Source organism: Triturus cristatus, chromosome 10, assembly GCF_964204655.1.
Source record: "Triturus cristatus chromosome 10, aTriCri1.1, whole genome shotgun sequence".
Classification (NCBI taxonomy): Eukaryota; Metazoa; Chordata; class Amphibia; order Caudata; family Salamandridae; genus Triturus; species Triturus cristatus.
This window is the reverse complement of record NC_140593.1, coordinates 748109431-748133880: the sequence shown is the minus strand read 5'-3', so window position 1 is coordinate 748133880 and position 24450 is coordinate 748109431. Positions and strand designations below refer to the sequence as shown.

General features: G+C 47.3%; 1 protein-coding gene and 1 non-coding gene across 12 annotated transcripts in view; one reads left to right on the top strand and one right to left on the bottom strand.

Annotated features, from left to right (window-relative positions):
• Positions 1–24450, bottom strand: part of LOC146789947 (anion exchange protein 2-like) — a 2390686-nt gene that overhangs the window by 1163195 nt on the left and 1203041 nt on the right. Inside the window, exon 1 of one of the 11 annotated variants that reach the window (XM_085628255.1) lies at positions 2958–3082. The exons of the other annotated variants lie outside the window; for them this stretch is intronic. Coding sequence (XP_085484381.1) covers positions 2958–2966 — 9 coding nt within the window. The 5' untranslated portion in view covers positions 2967–3082. Of the gene's footprint in view, positions 1–2957; positions 3083–24450 lie in introns of those variants that run through there. 11 annotated transcript variants of the gene reach the window in all.
• On the top strand, positions 6468–6592 carry LOC146789948 (U6atac minor spliceosomal RNA). The gene has a single exon (XR_014970306.1). It is a non-coding gene; the product is annotated as a U6atac minor spliceosomal RNA (small nuclear RNA).

Genomic DNA, 24450 nt, shown 5'->3' with positions numbered 1-24450 from the left:
TTGTGATCCCCTTCAGCCAAAGACGACAGTGCCCCATTTATTGTGAGTCGATTGGTAGTGTCACATCAATTTATAATCTTTGATATCACATCTCATGGTATTTTTTTAAGCATTTGCATCATTCATTTAATCTATGAGAAAGACCAAGTAGCTCTTAAGTGTCAGCCGAAGAATCCTCCCACCATCTACTTTTAATCACTGTTGGGCCTCTAAGAGGTGAGAATATTGCAAACGGATTGAGAGATATACGTTTTGCAAATTAGTGCTTATTTCATTGATCACTGCAGAATAAAAGGTTGAGATAACCATGGCAGAATCTCAACCCACGATCTGCAGGTTATATTCAGATCTTAGCAATGAATGCTTATGCCCACTGAGCTTTACTAAAACAAATATGCATGATTCAAATGCTAAGAACTAACAAATAAGAGACATGGGGCCATATGTATTAAGCCTTTTTCCCATTTGCAAACGGGTAGATTCTCAGAATCTGCCCGTTTGCGAATGGGAAAAAGCCTTTTGGGATGTATCATCCCAAAAGGCCATGGCAAAATAGAGAATCGCAAAATTTGTGATTCTCTATTTGGCAAATGCAATTAAGGAATTGCAAATTGCAATTCCTTAAATGCAATTCTGGAAGCACCAAAAATTTGCCATTTGGCCTTAAGGAAATGCAAATTACCACCAACTTCGAGTTGGTGGTAATTTGCGATTTTCTTTTTAAAAAAGCACTTTTTTGATTCTTAACAGTGCCATATGTCGCACATACATGCCCTTAAGGCATGTATGTGCGCAAAATGTGCCCTTTTGGCACCCTTGAAATTGCATTCTCAAGTTGAGATTCTCGAATTGGTAATCGCAAATTGAGAATGTCTTCCATTCATTTCTATGGGCCTCCTAGCCCATAGGAATGAATGGGAAGGTATTCCTTATTTGCGAATCTCAATTTGCCATTCGCAAAAAAGGAATATGTAGGATTCACAAAATGTTTAGCAAATCCTACAGACACTGCATTTTGCGATTCTCTTATTGCGATTCTCTAAAAATCGCAAAACTCTTTTTTGATACATATGGCCCATAAAGTAACATCATACACAAGCTATATAAATACATTGATTAAGTGACTATATAGAATGCTCCCTATCTAAATACATACAATATTACACTGCAAAATAGATCAATTCCCTTTAACGTAAGGGGCATTGGAGCAATGCCATTTCCTACAATATCAGTTGACAGCACCACTGCACATTGTGTATGCACACTAGAAACTCACGTACATTTTTACGACTTGTGTTCCACTTTTAGAACTCCCCAGCAGTACACTTCTAGTTTTCACTAGTCCCCACAAATATACCCAGTATTGCGTGACGCCTTCAGTTCAGATGTTTACACCTATGTACTGAAGTAAATAGTCTATACTACAATCTGGTAGGAATGCCAATATGAATAAAAGCAATGCAATACTTTTTTTTTTAAAACTAGAGAAAAAAAACAAGAAATTGCATCAAATCTAAAATATTGCTTGTAATCTAAAATTTTAAAGTTAGTCAACCAAATCTTTTTACAACAGTTGGCAGGACCCCAATATAGAATCTCAAACTCAGTTTAATCACAGCCACAGTAACTTTGCTGAATTTTCCAACTTACTGGCTCCACAAACTGAAAAATCGTAGCACAATTAAAGGATAGGCCGACTCTAGGAGTAGCTGACACGCTTTACATAACCATTTCATTAATTATTTCCTTGTAAAACCACGAAAAATAGAGAATTTGAGTGTGTAAAAGTAGATTGTTTTGTACACCGTTTTCAAATAAGTTTACCTCAAGTCATTTAAACCAGCACAAGTACATAAGAAGCCCTGACAAAGTAAACAGGTCTGGCTGTGTCGGGATAGGGATTTTTTTAATGTACTTATTTTGCAAATATATGCAACAGACATTAAAACATTTAAAGTAATGAAAAGGAAAAATTTAACCGTGAAAAGGTGACATGCATATGTATGGAAAAAAGCAAGTAAAACATTATGCATTAAAAAAATAAACAATAAAATGAAAACAAAGAATGGCCTATCACCCTGGCACTGAAGTGGACTCTTATCTAGTGGAAGTGCACCTGTACAAAAGCAAAATGCCATCACTCACCGTGAAACAAGCCAATGGCTGAAAAGAGCCAACCCACTGCCCTTGCTAAAAACGTCGGTGGGTAGAAGCAAAATGTGAATGTCATTTAAAAATACCAATGGATGGAAGCCCCCTACTTAAATGTATACATTTATTGTGATCGTACTGGAAAACATGAGGGTGGTGAAACAATTAAAGCTGCCTCTTGGTCAGACGTAAAAAATGAGAACTAGATTATTTTCTGGCTTGTTATAGGCGACACACTGTCAGTGTCCAAAAAACTTCTTGTTGACCTACCATTACATTCTTTGATGTGGCCCAGTGTTCATAGTCTCTACTCAGCAGCATATTTGTGGATCGGGAGACATATTTCTGGGTACAAGAGCTTTTCTTGCATAGCTCAAAGAACCACACAGCTCAGTAGGCTCTAGAGTCCACCCTTGAAGCTACCAGTGTTTTCTGGGATGTTGTGGGTCATGTTTGCAAGAAACTAATATACTTTTTGATTACCACTTCCTATGACGTATGGATTAACACTACAGTGATCACCTTCTTCAAAGTCATTAAGGACACTGTTTCCAGTCTCCTGTCCTGGACCTTTCTGTGACAGCATACTGCATTCTGTCTTGCTTTGCTTCCACTTAATTATTTAGACTAAAAACGTCTGAAATCAAAGATTTATAGGTGAAAGTTCTGGCCTGGAGACTTTCATGACCTAGGTGACATTTAGCTATGGAATCTTAGAGACGTAAGTCAATATCCTGAGCCCCCATTCTTAGTTCTCAGATCTCTTGCTGTCTCAGTCACAGAAGCACCAGCGCATCAGCACCTACCTGGCTCATTGTGGGTATGTGGTCTGCTCCAAAGTTGCTTGGGAGCTTGCAGGCAGGACAGCCAGTGCTTTGAATGCTAGAGAGAAGTGTCTGGTGGAAGGGGACTGGAGGTGAAACCAGCAGCCTGTGCCTGGCGGCCACCAGGGGAATGTCATGCTGCGGGGGAGGGGGGAGTGACTAGAGGGGGAGCTAAGACGGTCACCTCTAGGACATGCTCAAGCTCCTTGGGCCCTGTACCAGGCTCTCTCCCACTCCAAATATTGGCAGGCGCGCGATCTAAGCATGGCACAGGTGAAATGAGATAAGGAGTGAGATAGAAAGTCAAGGAGAAAGAGAGGGGAAACTAACCTGTCTGACCTTCAACAACACACAAGCAGTATGTGGAGCGGCACATCTGCAGTATGTTTCTGAACTAAAGCAGAGAGCATAACCCTACATTCCCACGTCTGTCCTATAGCTGAGGAGTCTCGCGCCTGTGAATAGCACCATTTCTATTTGACAAATCTGCATTGCCTCCCCCTTACCCAAAAGAAATGTGTCAACGGTGTAACCCTTTCCAAATTCACCGTGGTGTCCCTCCATCGTAAAAAGCAAGTTTTCGATATCAAATGCACCTTCAAACAATACAAGCTAGCACTGGTTATTATGGGTCAAATGTTGGTTGGTGTGTAGTTAAGAACTCTTAATAAGGGGAAGGTGGAGCAGCAGAGTGACTCGACTCTGCTGGCTGAAAAGTGCATCGGTCTGTAGAACCGGTTTATACCGCACAAGCGTTCTTCACGTTTTCACGACGGCGTGCCACCGCTATTTTCAAGCTAAGGTTTTCATAAACATTGGTATTAGGATTTTAAATTCAACATTGGAGCGAGGATGTAGCCTTAGGAGCGGGAGGGCGGGCAACCTCGAAGCTGGGCAACCGGGTTTCATTCTCGCCAATGACGCTCAACATCCTGTGATTCTGGGCAAATCACTTAATCTCCCCGTGCCTAACAAACAAAAATGAATGTGTCCATCTGTAACGAAACTGGTGCTAATGTAAAGCGCTCTGATACCCGATGTCTCGGGTCTAGGTCGCGCTATATAAAACTCTAAAAAAAAGACATTAAAAAAAAATCCTATCCATGGATGCAAAAGAAAGTGTTTTGAGCTTTCTCTGTTGTGTCTGTGTCTTGTTTTGGCTGCTGCGTGTGGTTCTGAAGCCACGTTTTGCCACTGAAAGTAGAGACGTTTTAAGGCATAGGCAAAGTGAGTGGGCTGTGGCCCGGGGCCCCAGCCTTTCCAGGATGCCCCTGATAGCCTGTCTGCCCCCCGTGTCTGCAAAGAAACCTGCGCTGCTGACCTTGAGTGATTCTTAAAGGAATATTGGTTTAATACCTTATTATTTTCATTTATATTGTAGTAAGGGTGATGTGTGTATGTGTTCATTACAACATTTTTGAAAAGAAATAGGGTGGCTATATTTTTGACAGCCATGCAACAGGTTTTGTTTAGATTGAAACAGTACCTCACTTATGAGAAATGGAAGGGGTCACACAGATTCATTTCCAGAACCTTCGTAAGCTGCTGCTGCATCACAGTATTGAAAACACACTGCACTAGACTGACATCTGGGGCACCTACTCTGAATGTTCGATGTAAAAGCTGCTAGAACTTGCAGTTACCTGTAATTCGTGGCATATATTTGCATGTTTATATTGTGCATATATTACATCTCACCTACTTTATGTTTCAGCACATTTTAACATTAATAACGCAGGCATATGGTTTCCACCGTCCCAAGAGCTGCCAAAACAAGAGCCATATTTGAGAGCAACTTTCTCTACAAGGTCCCACGCTATAATAACATATTCCTACAAGAAAAGACAAAGACATGTCGTCCTGTGCTGGGCCCACATTCCACTTTCAAGCGCAGTGTGCAGCTGTTCTGCTTGATTTTCTGAAAGTGTCACTTTTGAGAGGGAGCTTGATTGGTGCCTGTCAATGCGCGGAAGTGCGTGTGAGCGTGAGTGCGCGCGCGCGTTTGTGTGTATGTAAGGCTGCCCGGGGTGGGGGTTGCGCAGCGGCCCGCCCCCTTGAGGGCGGCCGCCTTAGTGCCACAGGAAGGCACAGGGGTGGGAGGTCGTGTCCCTGGGCTTGACCTAGGGAGACCCCAGTCAGGTAGCTGCTTCCGGCGGGGAGGAGCCAAGGGGGGGGTACATATTCGGTCCCCGCCCCCTCCTCGCCCTCTTGTCCGCTCGTTTGCCTTGGCTGCTGGTTCCGCGTCGGTCGTGTTCTCTTGGAGAGATAGAGTCACACTTCGATCGATCGCTCGCCTGGTACGATCGTCTGCGGCCCAGAACGTCCGCTTGTCGCGGTGAGTCTGCTTGAGGTGGGCGATATAAAAAATGTGTACGTTGAAAGCCGGCAGTTAGACGTGTCCCGGTCGGCGGCTTCCCTCAGCCTTGGTTATTTGCCCTGGAAGGGGCTCTCATTGGGCCTGAAGGCCCTGGGGACGGGATGTGGTCCGGCGGCAAGACTGCAGACCTTGGGTTCGAGCCTTGTGGTCGCGTCCACAGCCTGTGATCTGGGCAAATCACTTAATCACCTAATGGCCGAGTTCGCGCTATATAATTATGCAACACCGGGGTTGTAGCGTTACTGGGTTAGCCCGGATCAGGTCTCAGTTATCCCGGTAAGTGTTGGTGATTGATTGGAAGCGAGAGTCTGTGGAGCGGCGGGTGATCTTGGTGCCATAGCGTGGCCGGGAGGGCCCGGATCGGTGCTTTTATTAAGGCATTCGTGGCTGCGGGGCTGTAGCTCAAGGTTAGAGCGCATGCGGTGCATGCCTGTGGCCCCAGGTTCGCTTCTCCGGTATCTCCGCTTCTGTCACAGTGCTGCCGACCTCGGAGCAGGGGACCAGGGTGCGAGAGTCGGAATTGTCCTTTTGAGAGCACGGGTGTCATTATGCCAGGGGGTGTAGCCCAGTGGTAGAGCGCAGGGATTGCGTGGAGGAGGCCCCGGAAGGGCTGGATTTAGGACGGTGCGACCGTGGTGCTATCTTCTTGTGGGCGCCGGGTTTGGGTGTTTATTAGGCTTTTGAAGCACCGGATGCTGCGTTTCTTTCAGATCTCACATGTGGGTCAAGTTACTCGTGTGATTAATTTCCTCCTGGAGAGATCAGCATTTTGTAGAGTTGAGGCTTAGACTAACGGGAAGTTAGTGCAGAGTGTAGGTGTTCCTGCTGCTAAGAACGTGTGCCAAGTAGATTACAGAGTGCGTTTGATGTAAATAGGTCAGCAGGTTACTGTTTTCAAAGGAGGCACACCTTTTTACTCACAAGTTACAACTTAAAGTACGTTATTCAATAACTGCATGCACACCGCCATTAAGCATACATTACGAGAACATTGTTTACTTTGCAAAAAGGGCTAATTTTGGGAGGCGGGAGCTTGCATAGCGCGCGTTTGACCCGAATCGGGCAGCATAGCGCTTTCTTGCACCAGTTGCCTCACATCCTGGCATGTACGGATAGTGTTGGATGAAAGGAGAGAAGGTTAGCACTTCCCTTGACAAGGATGGAAGGGGTGTCCTAGTGGCCTTTACAACACATGCACGGTTAAGGCACCGTTACTTACTTACTGGCGTCTAAACCATGTCAGGCATGATGCGCGTTTTAGTAATACAGTGCAGCACCGCATGATTAAGAAGGGAAGTTAGCGCAATTGGTTTGTCGAGGAGAGGATGTGGACCGTCGGCTACGCTGCGGCGAGGTCGCGTACACGTGAGAAGTCCCTGGGTGTGGAATGCGGGTGGCTTTGATCTGGGGAGTCCAGGTTCGGGCCTCAGCGTGGGCATTGTAGGGAGAGGCGGTGTGGCCTCAGGCACGCGCGCGCTGTCGCAGGCGGGTCTTTGTTTTCCCCGCGCGTGAATGTGGATGTAAGGCGGTGCCATGTGGGGCCCCCCCCCTTTACCGTGGGGCCAAGTTCTCGCTATATATATATATAATGTGCACACCGGAGCAGAGTATCAGCCATGGGAGGTGAGGGGCATTTATCTGATAGTGCTATGTGGGCACGGTGTCATGTATGGCAGAGTATGCACTATGTAGGCTTGCGTCATTTTGGTGTGTCCCCTTGCGGCGGAGCGGGTGCTATGTGTAGCGCGCGGATGCCGATTGGACTTGGGCGGGCTAGCGCGATGTCATAATAACCTCAAGGGAAGAAGGCCAAGAGTGTGGGTGCTCTTTGCCTGGTTAGTTCTAGCTCAAGTTCGTGCTGTATAGGCCCCGGATTGGGATATTGCAGTTTTGGGTGTTTCTGGGATCGCTTGATTGGACCCCGGCAGAGCCTCCTTGTTGGGTTTTAGTATGTAGTTACGGGCCCGTGTTCGGCGCTCCAGTGCCTTCGGGTCGAGCCTCGCTTTTGTCTGTATCTCCCGTGCCTGAATGTGCAATGGAAACACGGTGCTCGTGTAAGCGCTCCTTTTCCGGCAGGTAGAGTCGCACTATAATTTTTATCTCCTCAGTAGTGGCGACACGGAGAGGTATGCATGCGCACGGGGGGCACGTGGGCTATGCTGTGGCATCTGCAGGTTACGGGCTTTAATCCATTGTGCGGCCCCCAGCTTTCCATCCGGCAGCCGTGGCTAAAAAGAACAGTACTGCTCAGTGGGCGCATGTTTCGCATGTATGAGGCCCCAGGCTGGCAATGGCACCATGTTTTTGAGCCTCGGGGTCGCTTACGCACAATTGGATTGCGTGCATGTCGCTTACACTCCCGTCCCTGAAGGTGGAGACGCGCTATATTGTGTTTAAGTAGTTTTACACAATGAGAGGTGGTGATTGCTCGGAGATATGCTTTGGTGACATATCACATTCCTTGGGTGACATATATGATTGTGGGAGTTGCAGGCTGGGCCTGGCCTGACTACGTGTTGGTGTTTTTCTGCTGCATTACATCCTGTGGAGAAGTCAATCCCGGTAGGCATGCATCCTCACTCCCTAGTCATTGCCTCAGCTAGTTAGGGAGCCCTGCAGACCAGTTGTTTTTACTTTTATTCCATACTTGAAGCTGGCGCAGGGCGCACCTGGCTCTGTTGGTGTCTTTCATGGAGAATTGGCGTTTTACTGGTGTGGAGGGACAGCCCAGCTGTCGTATTCGCAGGCAGGCTGACATGAGGGTAGAATAGCTCTCGGTGGGCCTTGCAATTGAGCTAGGAGGGGTACTTATTTCACTATATGCAATCATAAGCACTGAGCAGCCAATAGATGGGCTTGGTGTAAGTAGTGCTCCTCGCTTTGTATATATAGAGATGCGAGGATATGTGCGCAGTATGTCAGGTTCCGGGAAATCAGGTTTATCGTGTCATCGCCTTTGCTCGTGTCCCTGGGCTTGACCTAGGGAGACCCCAGTCAGGTAGCTGCTTCCGGCGGGGAGGAGCCAAGGGGGGGGTACATATTCGGTCCCCGCCCCCTCCTCGCCCTCTTGTCCGCTCGTTTGCCTTGCCCGCCCATCCGCTTACCCGGCATCAGGAGGGACAAGAAGGGGGGGGAAGGTTTTTCTAACAACTTTCACTTTTGTGTTGCAGGAGGAGTTACAGGGCGATCCAGGGTCTGCACATACCAAGGGGTATAGCATGCAGCAGCACCGTGTGGTGCTAAGCCAGGATACCCAGGGATCTTTTAGCGTGTCCACTGGAAGACCTACGGCGCCCCGCTAACCGACAGGCGGTTGTGGGTCTGAGCAACCGGGGGCTGCCATGTATGCTCCGCCCACCCATCACGGGGGGGCGTGGGGAAGCATGTGGACTGGAGGTCCACGGATGGGAGGGGTGGACCCTCCCAACATTTGGTGGTCACCAATTGGCGTTGCCATGGTGACTCTAGGCTTATCAGACGGGCAGGCGGCATGGGGCTGGCCTGCCCTGGGATCGCCCGTAAGATAACCCACCGTGTTTGCATATTTATTATGCTAATAAACCTGCAGCAATATTTCTCCACTTACATTCAGTGTCATGTGTTTTATTATGATTATGTACTGATGTATGCTATGATAACGGTTGCCGATATTGGCACTATGCAGTTTGCAGTGCCGCTGCCCATACGGTACCCGAGAGGGACAAGTGCAGCTCCTTGTGCCTGTTATGTGTGTGGGACGCTGCAACTCTTGGTGCATCTTCCTTGTTTCAGACACATGTGCACATGCTGGAGCCCACACTGTTCTGTTGTGCCTGTGGAGAGGCCTCGCAAATGGAATCCTTCATTTGCTTGGTCAGGTTTGTCTCGTAGCTTTGCTTTCAATGGCGATGCCCGTTTGAAGCCTGAAGGAAGCTCACAATTTTGCTGCCTGTTCTTTTTGGGAGTGTCTTTTGCAGTACTGCTAGCTACGATGTCCAAAGGATGTTATCTCTTCTGTTGTCTCTACTGTGACTATTTTGTTTCGCAGGCAGGTTTGCACTGCTGCTGTGTTAGTGTGTCCCTTTCGTAAAGGTTTAGTGTTCAGCATTCCTCTAGTGCTTAAACGTGCCAGATGTGTAAACCCTTTAACGCTATTTGAAACACATTAGCCATTTTTTGTGTGTGCCTTCACTTTTTTGGTTATTGAAACGTAGCAGTTGTAGAGTGAACATTTGTAGTTTGCTTTCAAGTTTGACATCCATAATAGTTTGCTATAACACAGTCTTAAGAGTGCTGCATATAAATGCGAACATAGGCCTGTCCGCCTCGTGTATGACGGCCCTCGACCCCTCTGGAACCCTGGGAAGGTGCGGTTTGATCGGCTGCCTGCTCGTGCTGTCCTTCCTTCATGCTAGACATTCCCACCCATGAGCAAGCCGGTCAGGCAGTGAAGCTCTTGAGGTCACTCTGATGTCCTGCCCAGACAACGGTCTGGAGCCCGTTGACGGACCTACAGGCCTGAGATCCTCCCAGACTGCTTGAAGTGTTTAAGGGAGGAGAAAGAGCATACTCCCAATATCAGCAACACTCCCCATCCCACATACAGCAATATTATTTGGAAATAAACCACACAACACCTTGCCTGTGGAGAAAATTGCTGCAAGTTTATTTGCATAAAAAATATGCCAACATGGTGGGTTATCTTACGGGCGATCCAAGGGCAGGCAACCCCTCCGCCGCCTGCCCGCCTGATGAGCCAAATTACACCGTGGCCGTCGCCAATCGGTGCTTTCCAATTTTGGGGGAGGGGCTAACCCCTCCGACCGGTAGACCGCCAGTCCACCCCCTTACTCAGGCCCCTGAAGGGGCAGAGCGATCCAGGCAACCGATGGTTGTTCAGGTCCACAACTGCCCATAGGACTAACGGGGCGCCGTCGCTCCTCCAGGGTACAACGCAAGGACGTCCCTGGGGATATTTGGCCTTTGTACCTTGTTGTGCTCCTACAGAAGGTACCCCTCTGTACCTACCAGCTTCTGGATGACCCTGTAACTCCGCCACAGCTTTGGGTATGGCCACCTTCACAACCAGGGCCCCCCACCAAGGTAGGCCTTTTTACCTCCATCCAGCTGATTCCAGGGCCTCTTCCCAGTCCAGCAAAAACAAGTCCATGCCCACTCTAGACAGGTGAAACCCCATCTTCTTCAAAACACCCTGTGGACTTGGCAAGCAAACCATGCCTGATAAAGTCAAACCCACACTGTTAGTGAATGTACGCCTGGCACTGTCAACTCTCCTGCGCGAGGTTTCCCCGGCCTCCCCTGACCGGGCTTCTCGCCACACTAAACAAGGGGTTATCTCTGACCACCATAACTCACATGCCCCCAATGGTCGCATAACTTACACATGGAGGACTTAATTTCTTGCAACAGATCTCTCTTTCCTAAGAGAGTCTGATCATTGCCTCGCCCAGGCCCCACACAACAAGTCCATGCCCACTCTAGACAGGTCGACTAGTCCTTGCGCACCCAACCAGGTGGTCCCTAACCTCTACCAAACACCCTGTGGACGTGGAGGCAACCCCCCTGGTCTGTGCCGCAGCTTCTACAGCAAGCTCTCCCATCGCATGCCTGGGACCCCCAACCAAGTTAACTTAGTGGAGGAAAACCCATGCCTCCATTTCCTGAATTCTGCCCCTCGTGCCACTCTCAAGACGCACGGAAGGCCATTCACCCAGACCCTTGATCCTGGCGAAATAACGAAATGCCAGGTTGCTAGCACCCTTAATGAGCGCTGCACACCATCCTATACAACTACTCAAGTTTGCACCTAATTTACCTGAGAACACTGCACCCAACTTCCCATTCATAGCCTCCCTGGTGTATGACCAGAAAGTTGGGAGGGGAGACACCCCCCTTAGTCTGTGCCGCAGCTTCTTAGCAAGCTGTTCCAGTGCATGCCTAGGAACCCCAACCAAATTATCTCAGTCTCGGGAAACCCATGCCTCCATGTTCTGCTTTCCGCCCATCCTGCCACTCTCAGAACGTATGAATGGCCAATCACCCATACCTTTGACCTTGCCCCTTGCCAGACCTATTCTGGTGGGTACTAGGTTGTAAACCAGAGGATGGAAAAGCTACAGGGATGGAGAAAACGATAAGTGCAGATCACCTGCCCTTTCTAGACGTGTTGGGATGCCGGGTGTCCCATAAAATGAAAAGAAACAAATGGGGAGTGGAGAGGTACTGCACGAGCAGTAGAGGTGGATACACCCTCCCAAAGTCAAGTTAGTAAACATAGGGATCCACCCTCAGATATATATCTACGCCAAATCCTCCCAGATTAAGTATGCATTCCTACAGTGGTGGAAAGTGCACACAGGTTGTTTAAATACCCCTCACACACCAAAAGGGCCCTTGGTGTCATGTTTCATCATAGGGGTCTTCCCGCCCCTCTACGGGACGGGCGCGTGCTACGACCTACGTCTACGTGGGAGCACTGTTGTTGTGAGACAACTATGTGTTGTGTAGGAGTGTGAGTGGAAGGGTCAGGAGTGAATAGGAAAGTGAATTAAAACATACCTGGCTCATTGGTCAAAAAACTTTAATATACCTTAGAGCTGGTATTATTAAAAAGTGGGGAAGGAGGTGTATGTGCCTCAAGGAGCTGTGCCTCCTATGTCTGCCGACATGTTTCGAAGCCCCCTCTTAAGCTTCTTCTTCAGGACCATAAGGATCCCTTCCTATACTCACAATTATTATTATGGTGCGCAATCTATTAATCCTAATGGTGATATATGTCAAGTGTAAAGAGTGTAGTGCAAGTGAATTCACTGCACTAAGTCATAAAGCCTCGATAGGTCATTGTAGTCGTTAACCTGCAAAGAAAGAATGGCGTACTTTACAAGCCATATACCTCGTCCACTGTGAGCAATGGTGACCTGCAAAAAATGTGTGACATTAGACTCTTTAACATTAGTTTTAGTGAAAAAATGGTGGTGGTGTGTCCTGGTGTTATAATAAAAAAGGACAATAACAGAGACAAACACACACAGAACATAAAGCACACACTGTATACCAAAGGACTAAATCTAATCAGCCCATTAAAGAATACAAAATAACAGCCATATTGTTGAGCTGTAGAGATGATAAGGCAAAGGAAACAACCTACTTGACAGTTGTAGGGATAATGCCTTGAATGGGTGGGAGGGGTGCCTGTATAAGTAATCTAGGAGAAAAAATAAGTATTTCACAAAAAAGGGGGATGTCGAGTGGTTCTAGGCGACATCATCGTAGTTCTGAAGTTCATCCCGGCTATGCCGTACTTACTGCTCCAGGGACACTGCCCGGCCTCGTGTGGCCTCCCCGTTGCTCCACTGGATAGCTTAACCATGTCAAAAGGGGCTTTCAATAGGGCAGCTAATTGAGGTTCCCGCCATAATTAACGTGGCGAGTGTCTCGCTAGTTTGCAGCACCTGTGTATGACCGGAAGTTCACTCAGTGAGCTGTGCTGGCTCTGCCATGACGAACCGGAAGTGAATAAAGGGAGATATTGGTCCGGACGGATCACACGTTTTATAAACGGTCAATATTGCAAAACGGACCGTGTGTCAAGGCAATAATGGTCAAAAATAGAATGCATCCCATTGCGAATTTCGCAGATAGCGAACCGGAAGTGAGGGGAAAAAAGATTAAGACCCAGTCGCGCAAAAAGACTAGACTCCCTACCTGCGTGAATCGGTTAACAGAATGTTAAATGAAACCGAGTCTCGTAAGTCACAGGTTGATTCCTTGATGGAATTCAGTAAAAAAGGGGATCATGAGTGCAGCGCATAATAAACATAATTGACAGCCCGGAAGGGACCTAAGACCTTGGTATGTTAGTATACTAGGTCTTATGTACGTGTAGTGTGGTAGTCACGCTACCTGAAGGTGGGTCAGAATGGAAATATCTTAAAGGAAGAGCTAACCCAACCACAATCTGGGGGTTCATTGCATAGCACATGAGGGGGATACAATCAAACCGCCCATGGATAATGCATAATGCGTAATTGAGAAAAATGTAAAATATTTAGTTTTTTTTTATAAAAAACGAAATTGGGTGCGCCTATTGCTGCCAAAGGCCTGCCCAGAATGTGAATACAGGGCAGGGGTTCTGATACTGATTAGAAAGGAACAGAGATGCACACGTTAGTGAGGTCATACTGTTGCAAAAACAGGGGTGGAGAATATTATTAGGAGGATACAGGTGGCGATGCCAGTAATACATTACAATGGTTGTGAGCGTTAAGCATCAGAACCTGAATAGGAATAAGGCACTAGATGGGACAAAAAGTGAAAGTAGTTCATGTCCACACTACGCGTCAGACTCATGTGGGGAACTGGTTCCAGGGTATCTCATCATTGAGTCCGAGGATGTGCGTTCCAAGGCGGAACACCCACCGTTGTTCCTTTTCAAACAGGCCATGCTCCCCTTCAAGCTGTTCTATCACAGTCCATTGTAAATCCTCGACTCCATGTGTGTTGGTCAGGTAATGGGTCGACATCTTCGTTGTACTCCTCCCACAACGGATGTTACTCCTGTGTTCCCCAATACGCACTTTGATGGGTCTGGTGGTCATACCTATATATTCCAGGCCACAAGGACAGGTGATCATGTACACCACATTCCTACTGTTGCAGTTTGTGAAACTTCATTGATCCCACTCACTGCCATTCCTGAACTTTATGCGCCTACTTCTGCATGTAAGGTGGCATGTACTACAGTTACCGCATGGGTGATGTCCCTGTACTGGTGGTAGTATGCCCATTGGTTTTGTCGGTGGAGTTTTTTTCGGTCTTGTGTGGACGAGCATGTCCCTCACGTTTCTTCCCCTCCTGTGTGCAAACATTGGTTTTGGGATGGTCAGATGGCAACAGTTGAGAAGTCTCCAATGTTTATTCACAATCTTTGTGATTTGATTAGAATGTGTGTTGTATGTCGTCACACATATGGGTCTTTCTTCTGGTTGTGTGGTAGCTCTGTCCTCCAACAGGGCATCCCCGTTATTATTTCTTGCCCTCTTCATGGCCTTGTCAATCACTCTTTCCGGGTAGTTTCGTTTTATTAGTTTGGTGCGTAGGTCGGATGCCTGATTTTTAAAATCTTGTAGTTCGGTACAGTTCCTCGGAAGACGGAGGAACTGTCAGTAGGGAAGATTCTCCCTCAGGTGGCGGGGTGGAAACTGTTAAACAGCAGTAGGCAGTTCTTAGTTGTGGCCTTAAAATGTGTTGTTTTGAGTGTCCCTTCATCTGGGTAGATGTTAAGGTCCAGAAACACCAAATTGTCTCGTGAGGTAGTGTGTGTAAACTTAAGAAACTGATTCTGCTGGTTAAGCCATATCATAAAGGATTCTGTTGAATCAATGTCTCCTTCCCATATTACCAGGACATCATCGATGTACCTTTTCCAGGTTTTGATATGATGGAAGAAAGGATTGTTGGCATTCAGAATTTTTTCCTCCTCCAAGTGAAGCACATAGAGACCAGCAATGCTGGGAGCAAATATGCTTCCCATGCTGGTCCCATTCTTCTGTTCGTAGAAAGTGTCTTCATACATGAAAACATTTCTAGTGAGTGCTAGCGAAACGCACTCCATAACCACATTGCGTGGTGCTTGAAATTCACAATCAAGGGAGAATAATACTTCCTCAATGATAGCCATGGTTTCGTCATGTGGGAGACTCGGTTAAAAGCTCTCCACGTCGAGTCCCATAAGGAGATTCTTACTGGGATCAAACTCAATATCCTTGAGTAATTGCAGTACCGCCTTGGTATCCCTCAAGTTTGTGCCTGTAGCTTGAACCAGGGGGCGGAGAAACGCATCTGCAAATTTCGATAGCGGTTCTAGAATGGAATTTATTCCAGAAACAATCGGGCGTCCAGGGGGTTCTCCAAGATTCTTGTGAATCTTGGGTATGGTGTAGAAATAGGGGACTCTGGGGGACTTAATGATGAGAAATTCCACCTCTCTCCAATTATGGGCCACTGCCTCTTCTACCATTGTGGCAATAGTGATCCTGATGGTTTCCATTGGGTCATCGTGAATGATTTTATAATTCCTACGGTCTTCTAGGAGTTTCCTACATTCTTTGTCATAGGCGGTACTTGTCTGTAGAACAATTGCCCCACCCTTATCCGCTGGTTTTATTCCGATACTCCTATCCAGTGATAATTGGCGTATTGCCTCTTTTTCTTCCCTTGATGTGTTCTGGAAGGTGACGTCATCTTGTGCTGAGATGTCCTGTATTTCAACCATCACGGCTTTTTCGAATATCAATAGCTCCACGGGGAGTGTGGAATCCGGGTGGACAAAGGTTGACTTGATACGTAGACCTGTATCTTTATCTTCACCCTCTGGGTTCTCCTTGTCCTTGAAGAAGACCTTCAGTTTTAGTTTGCGGAAGAATTCAGTAATTTCCGTGCATACTTTAAATTTGTCAATTCGGTTCGTGGGTACGAAGCCTAGTCCTCTCTCTAGGACCCGTCCTTGTGTTGGTGTCAGCTGGTGATTCGTCAAGTTCACCACCAGATTTACCTCCGGCTGGTTGATGTTTGGGCGTTCGTTGTGCCAGTCATGCTCCTGGTTGAGACTCGAGGTGTCTCGTCCTCGGGTGTGGACCAATGGACGTTGTTGCCTCCTCTGTTCCTGCCTCTCCGCGGGCCCTGGCTTACCCGTAAAAAAGGCGGCTGACCATGGTAATTGTAATCATATTCCGGAGGAGGTGGTACCTAATGGGGATATGGTCCCCCCATTGGTGGTGGGCCATATGGTAAGGGGGGTAAGATGGTGGTCCTTGATAGTTGTTCCACCCCCTTCCTCTGGGGTAGAAAGGACGTTCGTGCTGGCTGCATCTTCCTCTGTTGTAACGGCGACCGCTTCCTCCACTGGAGTTTGAATTATCTGAGCCTGTATCCGAAGTGTCACCCTCAGAATTTTGATCCTGGTTCTTTGATATATAGTCCTCCCGTGTGTATGGGTACACACGTTCGTGACTGAAGCGTGCAGAATCTTTTTTCAGTTTGTTATATTTGCTCTGCTTAAGTGTCATCTCAAACTCTGTTATTTCTTGATTGAGTTCCTCTCGGCGTTTCTTAAGGACGTTAGGGGGTATATAAGTTTTTAGTTGCACCTCCAATTTTTGGATGTCAATCTTCAGCTCCTGGGTGAGCCTAGTGGCCGTCTTTATAACCAGGACCAGCCAATCCCGAGAACAATGCCATGATATTAGTGACCAATCGCGTTTAAACTCCTTATCATGTTGGAAGATGTAAGGTTTGTTCCGAACATCAAACCCTGTGGAGCCGCATTGGCCCGTAGGTACTCAGTCATGAGTAGACCATGTAGAGCTGTTTTTATCTGTGTACACCTAAGGTTGGCCAGTTCATCCCAGTCTGCGTGGTTCGGACCTGGGTCAGTACTGCTCAGCCCCTCAAAGAGGTTGATGGCTGCTAGGATCCTCTCCACTTCCTCCTCGGCGAAGGTAAGGCCAATGTTTTCTGCCAATTCGAGGAGTTGTACTCTTCGTGATAGTAGAGGTGTGTCTAGCGTTGTTGGCAAAGTGTGTGTACCTATGGTCAGTGGTGTGTGCTATGAAAGAAATAAAAAGTAAAAGGATTTACAATGGACTGTGCTAGAACAGCTTGAAGGGGAGCATGGCCTGTTTGAAAAGGAACAACGGTGGGTGTTCCGCCTTGGAACGCACATCCTCTGACTCAATGATGAGATACCCTGGAACCAGTTCCCCAAATGAGTCTGACACGTAGTATGGACATGAACTACTTTCACTTTTTGTCCCGTCTAGTGACTTATTCCTATTCAGATTCTGATGCTTAACGCTCACAACCATTGTAACTTATTACTGGCATCACCACCTGTATCCTCCTAATAATATTCTCCACCCCTGTTTTTGCAACAGTATGACCTCACTAACGTGTGCATCTCTGTTCCTTTCTAATCAGTATCAGGACCCCAGCCCTGTATTCACATTCTGGGCAGGTCTTTGGCAGCAATAGGCGCACCCAATTTCGATTTTTATAAAAAAAATATTTGATTTGACATTTTTCTCAATTATGCATTATCCATGGGCGGTTTGATTGTATCCCCCTCATGTGCTATGTAATGAACCCCCCAGATTGTGGTTGGGTTAGCTCTTCCTTTAAGATATTTCCATTCTGACCCACCTTCAGGTAGCGTTACTACCAAGCTACACGTACATAAGACCTAGTGTACTAACATACCAAGGTCTTAGGTCCCTACCGGGCTGTCAATTATGTTTATTATGCGCTGCACTCATGATCCCCTTTTTTACTGAATTCCATCAAGGAATCAACCTGTGACTTACGAGACTCAGTCTCATTTAACATTCTGTTAACCGAGTCACGCAGGTAGGGGGTCTAGTCTTTTTGCGCGCTTGGGTCCTAATCTTTTTTCCCCTCACTTCCGGTTCACATCCGGTTCACTATATGCGGAATTCGCAACAGGATGCATTCTATTTTTGACCATTATTCCCTTGACACACTGTCCGTTTTGCAATATTGACCGTTTATAAAACGTGTGATCCGTCCGGACCAATATCTCCCTTTATTCACTTCCGGTTCCTCATGGCAGAGCCAGCACAGCTCACTGGGTGAACTTCCGGTCATACACAGGTGCTGCAAACTAGCGAGACACTAATTATGGCGGGAACCTCAATTAGCTGCCCTATTTAAAGCCTCTTTTGACACGGTTCAGCTATCCAGCGGAGCCACGGGAGTCCACACGAGGCGGGGCAGTGTTCCAGGAGCAGTAAGTACGGCATAGCCGGGAGGAACTTCAGAACTACGAGGATGTCGCCTAGAACCACTCGACATCCCCCTTTTTTGTGAAATACTTATTTTTTCTCCTAGATGCTTATACAGGCACCCCTCCCACCCGTTCAAGGCTCATGGTGCATTATCCCTACAACTGTCAAGTAGGTTGTTTCCTTTGCCTTATCATCTCTACAGCTAAACAATATAGGCTGATATTTTATAATCTTTATGGGCTGATTAGATTTAGTCCTTTGGAATAGAGTGTGTGCTTTATGTTCTGTGTGTGTTTGTCTCTATTAATGTCCTTTTTTATTTTAACACCAGGACACACCACCACCATTTCTTCACTAAAACTAATGTTAAAGAGTCTAATGTCACACAATTTTTGCAGGTCACCATTGCTCACAGTGGATGAGGTATATGGCTTGTAAAGTACGCCATTCTTTCTTTGCAGGTTAACGACTACAATGACCTATTGAGGCTTTATGACTTAGTGCAGTGAATTCACTTGCACTACACTCTTTACACTTGACATATATCACTATTAGAATTAATAGATCGCGCACCACAAGAATAATTGTGAGTATAGGAAGGGATCCTTGTGGTCCTGAAGAAGAAGCTTAAGGGGGGGCTTTGAAACATATTGGCAGACATAGGAGGCACAGCTCCTTGAGGCACATACACCCCCTTCCCCACTTTTTAATAATACCAGCTCTAAGGTATATTAAAGTTTTTTGACCAATGAGCCAGGTAATTTTTAATTCACTTTCCTATTCACTCCTGACCCTTCCACTCACACTCCTACACGACACATAGTTGTCTCACAACAACAGTGCTCCCACGTAGACGTAGGTCGTAGCATGCCCCGTCCCGTAGAGGGGCGGGAAGACCCCTATGATGAAGCATGACACCAAGGGCCCTTTTGGTGTGTGAGGGGTATTTAAACAACCTGTGTGCACTTTCCACCACAGTAGGAATGCATACTTAATCTGGGAGGATTTGGCGTACATATATATCTGAGGGTGGATCCCTATGTTTACTAACTAGTCTTATAAAATGAGCCTCTGTGCTGCAACCCAGTATTATTGCTAAGCTTTGTAACCCCAACACACTTTAAGCCTGATAAACTTAATCCCCACCGTGCCGCGATGTCGAGAATGCAGGCGCATTTGGCTATCTACCATCCCTGTTGGCTTGACCAGTCTGTTTGCCTTCCAACTTGATAATACAACTATGACAGACAAAATTCCTTATGTGTCATATCCCGTTTCAGTGAAAGAATGTCTTAAGTGAACCAGACCCCGTATATGGGCGGATGTATGCCTATACAACTGCGAATCTCCATGCTGCGCTTATGGAATGGTGGGAACAAGAGAACCACATCGCCGATTACCTGCCACATTCTTGAATCGTGGGAGTGCTGGCTGCTTTCAATTAACTGCAGCCTGTTGCACTAACCCAGTGTTTTCCAGCGCTTTTGAACCACCGCATGGTTTAGGATGACCAGCTAAGCAAACGGCCCAGCTGCGTGGCGGGCAAACTGTAACAGGTGCTCGCTTATCCCTTCTACTGAAGACCATCCTGTGGTACCCACCGGTTATGCTGAGGGACATTCCTGTTAACTGGCCACTAAGTTTGCACCTCCCCTGAATTATTGATAAAACGGATTGAACCAATGTTGTGTCATAGTCCTGTACCCTTGGAGAATTGTCTTTTGTGCCTCACCAAGTCCGTTAGTCCCCTGCTCATTTAACCCTATTAAATTCTATCAGTAACTTCATACTTTTAGGATGATAGGTCCCAGGGGTTTGACCCTGTGACCCTGCTGTTGAAACCACCACCACACCTAGCAGGTGAATCGTTCCAGGTTCTTTGCCATGGCCCTTCCTATGCCCTTAGAAAGCACCCTGAAACCTGCAAGTGGCCATGTGGAGGCCCAAGCCGGACCTGTCAGTCCTAACCTTCCTATCCTTGCATAGCGGCACTCACTGCTGCAGCTGTCTAGGCGCCTCCAATACTTGGCCCTATTGAAATCAGTTATATCTATAGTAATATTGACCAATTGATGGTACAAATGGAGCTGAAATTGGTCCTTCAGATCTCTGACTCTATCCTTGAAGCATGAACCTGTGGCTATGCCTACGAGTCCTGTATGTATTTGCCAACATGACGTGTATTTGAGCGCGCTTTCACCCCAGGGGTCTGCTGGCTCTAACAGACAAGAGACAAGATGAAGCATGCTAACCTGCCTCCAAACTCAGCGGAACAACATGTGCGAGCTTGCCACAAACTTCTGTAAAAGCATGCCAACCCAACAAACCATCTCCAGCACTCGGGGGGCTCGGGGCCACTCCTTGGCCTGAATCCAACCATGTTGAAATCCTGGATGGTCTTGAAGGACCCATCTCTTGGCGCATGCTTGCAACCCATTCAACATTATCACATTAGTCGCAAAAGACCACTGCCGGGTAGCAAGCCAAGCTAAGCCCCCGCAGAAATCGCCTGCCTGTGTGAGCAGACCAAGATTAATCGCTCCCCACTCCATCCACAATCTTTCTTGCTTCCCGATGTTGGCATTATGCCATATATGGTGTTTTACTTCCCTTTGCTCAAGGGGAGAGCAGTCCTGTCTGGAGGTGTGTGTACTGAAAAGTCCTGGAAGTACCTATAATTTGAGTACAAATGTCACTACTTCATAGTGCTTGGTGTGTTTAATAAAACTAATAACAGGTTTAACAAAATCAATCGGTCATCCTCCGCTTACCTTAGGCGTGTTGGATTGTGGGGATCCAGTGAAAATGGAAGATATCTCCCTTGGCACAACGTTTACAGCTTTAGGCATGTCACTTAAATCGTCTCCATCATGCGTTTAAGGCTAATTAGTTTGAGTTTTGCTTTAGACAATATCCTTTCTAACAAACAGTGTTGAGTAACCACTCATGTTCGTCTCTTGTACAAGTCGTCCCCGTTTGCCTGGCACTCGTTAGACCAAAGGAAGCTTTTAACAAGCACCCTATACAAATGTATATATCATGTTGCCCAACTTGGGACACTATTACTTCCTCACTACGCATGGAAATACTGCCAAAGGTATCCCCACCTTAGTACCTGTTTAACCACTAAATAAATACTGTAAAAGGGAACAAAATATTACCAGTGCACCTTGCCAAGGGCCTCCTACTGCGTGTGAACCCCTGTTGTTGCATTTAAGACTGTTGATCTGTTTGAGCTGTAACATCTATGACTTTATTTAATTTCACTGCAATTTGTGCTGGAGATGACGGATTTTGCAGCAGGTCCATGGTTATAGGCCATAAGGTGCGGCATTGCATAGTTCCAGTGACCTGGCTGTGAGGAAATGCCTTACCACTGTTGTTGGCACATGTAGTGCGAGGTTCGACCATCTCACCCATTAAAATTAACTGACACAAAGTAAAGACCCTTCATGTGTACATATGCAAAGCTGCTAGGTTGGCAGTGGGCAGAATGCCAACATTCAGTTAATGTCATTTCAGATCCACAATTGACTGTCCTAACCGTTACTAATGGACTCTTAAGAGACAGACCTTAAAACAATGTGCTCCTGTGGTTGCTCGCTGTGCATCAATTAAATAAACATAATTGTGCCATTAAACAGCAGAAGGTTCAATTCACCGGAAAGTATGACTGGTGGCACTGATTCCTGAAAGTTCCTGGAAAGTGCAATCCTTGCAAAACATGAATGGGGAAACTTAGTTGAAGGTGGCCAGCTACTATAGAGCGGGATATGGGTTTGTAGAGCATCCCTACCCAGCATCCCACACTGTGACTGCTGTGTGCAGCTATTAACCATTGTGCTGGGGATGAGTCTCTATTGTCAGATTTAGCTGTAGCTCGCTCTAGACGGTTCCAAATTATAGCAGAAGTGCACTTACATGAGAAAACTCTCCTCTCATGCAAAGCTAAGTACTTGAGGTAAATTCTGACTTCCTAGGAATAAAACATAATCCCCCAAGTCTCTTCCACTCTATAAGAGCGCCGCGTTTCATGTCTCAGACTTGGGGAGGGGCAGTTTCATACATTATAAACACCCCGCAAGTCACCACTGAGCCTCTCAAGCAAATAGTGCTTGGAACTGCTAGGGCCTACTCCCGGGCCGTTCCTGCCTCTCACCTCTGCAGCCCGCTCTCACCTTGGAGCCCCTCACAGGTTCATCGACTACATACTTACGCACAGTAAACTGTGCTAAAATCGACACTTAGGGACCCTGTAGTTAATTAGACTTGCCACCCAGACACACGGATGTGATAGGGTTTTGTGCTTATATTGTCCCTAGCCAGTTAAAATCTGTACGGGGAATAGGCAGCTGACCCACCAAACATTTTATTGTGAATACATATAATCGAACATGTCGCAACAACAGTTTCATTAACATTAACATTAGTCCACCTGGAGGAGTGAGGCCCGTGCCCTTCTGTACATTCGGATGATACATGCTCCTCAAGAGGATGCTTGGGATGTCAAGGATTTGTACCTGATGGCTCAGAGATCCAGTCATGCAGGCCACACGCCACTGGTTCATCATCCTTACTACATCTGTGGCGCGGACACAGTGTAACTATAACTGTATTATAAGAAATGAAAGGATCCTCACAGATCGGCAGAGCAACATTAGCTGTCTCAGTTTTGATAGCGTGAACCCGACCAGCAGGTAAGGAGCGCTTTAACGTGAGGACCAGTTGCATTACACAAGGACACGGTCAATTAATGTAGAACCAGGGAGATTAAGGGATTTGCCCCAAATACCAGGTTTGTGAGCCGGAGCCCGAAACTCGAACCAAACACGGCAGCTCTGGCGGGTATGCCACATCGTAAGGATTTGGCGAGGCGCCCCCCCCCCCTCCCCCAACAGCTTGACAAGGCAGTCAGTGGCCCTGAAATGGGAGCTACCTAGGAGGGGGGAAAGATCCCTCAATGCTCTGGGAAACCAGATCTAAATGATCTCTCTCGATGTCCATGTAATAATTAAGTGCAGCCCAGGGCTTAAGCGGGATAAAAAGACTGGGGGGGGGGTGGGGTCTCTTAAGGGGGAGTGGCCAATGTACTTGCGGGTGTGGTGTAAAAAACCCGTAAGCTAAGAGTCTGTGCTTAGCTACTGCGCCACCCTACTTGTATGTGGCTGTTTCTTTCATTGCATCCCGGTATATGATCTGACAAGGAAAATCATACTACAACAAGTCAGGACTGTTGGCTTTGTCAATGGACGTTGGTTGCATAAGACAAATAAGCATCACTCGAGATAGGCCGCAATCGTGACTCCAGCTACAGCACGTATCTTGGCTTGTGCCAAAACCTTTGTTCACACCACAGCCCTGTGTGTGTGAATCTGTTCCTGATCAGCGGCAGCGTGAGTGTTGCAGGAAGAGGGGAGATCAGTCGATCCCACCGCCGCTGTGACTGACCCTGACACGGCCCGCCCCCCCCCCCCCCCGGGACTCCTGCCGATGCCAGGCACATTCCACAGCGCACACACTCTGTTGTCTGTTCCCCGCACCAGGGCGCCCGCGGAGACTCGTCCTGGCTGAGACCTACTTGGAGGCTAGCTCCTCGCACCAAGTGCCGTGGAGGGCAGCAAACACGCAACGCAGACTCGTCTCTGCTCCGCCAGGCCGCCGCTAAAACTAGGCCTGGGCGGTAAATTCCGTTCCGTTCGCGGAATTTGGGTAATTTCGCGTTCCGCGGAGAACGCGAAATTGCCCAAAAATCTGCGTTCCGCGACTTCGCGAAATTTTTTGCTTGTTCGCGTTCTCAATATGCGTGTTCGCGAGATATTTCACCCCGAGCACGCAAACAGCGATCGCGAACAGGCAAAAAGTATCACGAACAAGCAATTCCGCGTGTTCGCGGAATTTCTGCGTGTTCGCGGAGATTTTTTGCCGTTTCGCGGAGATTTGCGTAACGCGATTACGCAAATTCCGCCCACCCCTAGCTAAAACAGCAAAACCACAAAAGAAGAGCGGGTTGGAGCAAGTGGCATCCCTGGTGCCCGCCTGCGATCGGCGCCTAGGGAACCCGGGCCAAGGGGGTCAAACAAGGGCTGGGAAGCATAACCATGACGACACCAACTATGAAGCGATCCTTGAAAGCATGCCTGTCCGGGGATTAGAGTCGCAGCCCTACAGATGGGTACCACGCTCCATCCGATGTATGAATAAACAGTAACATCATACCTACAAGTCAGGGCAGATGGCTTTGTCAATCGTTGTTAGTTCCATGAGCTATATAAGGCGTTCCCCCAGCTCATACCCGCGG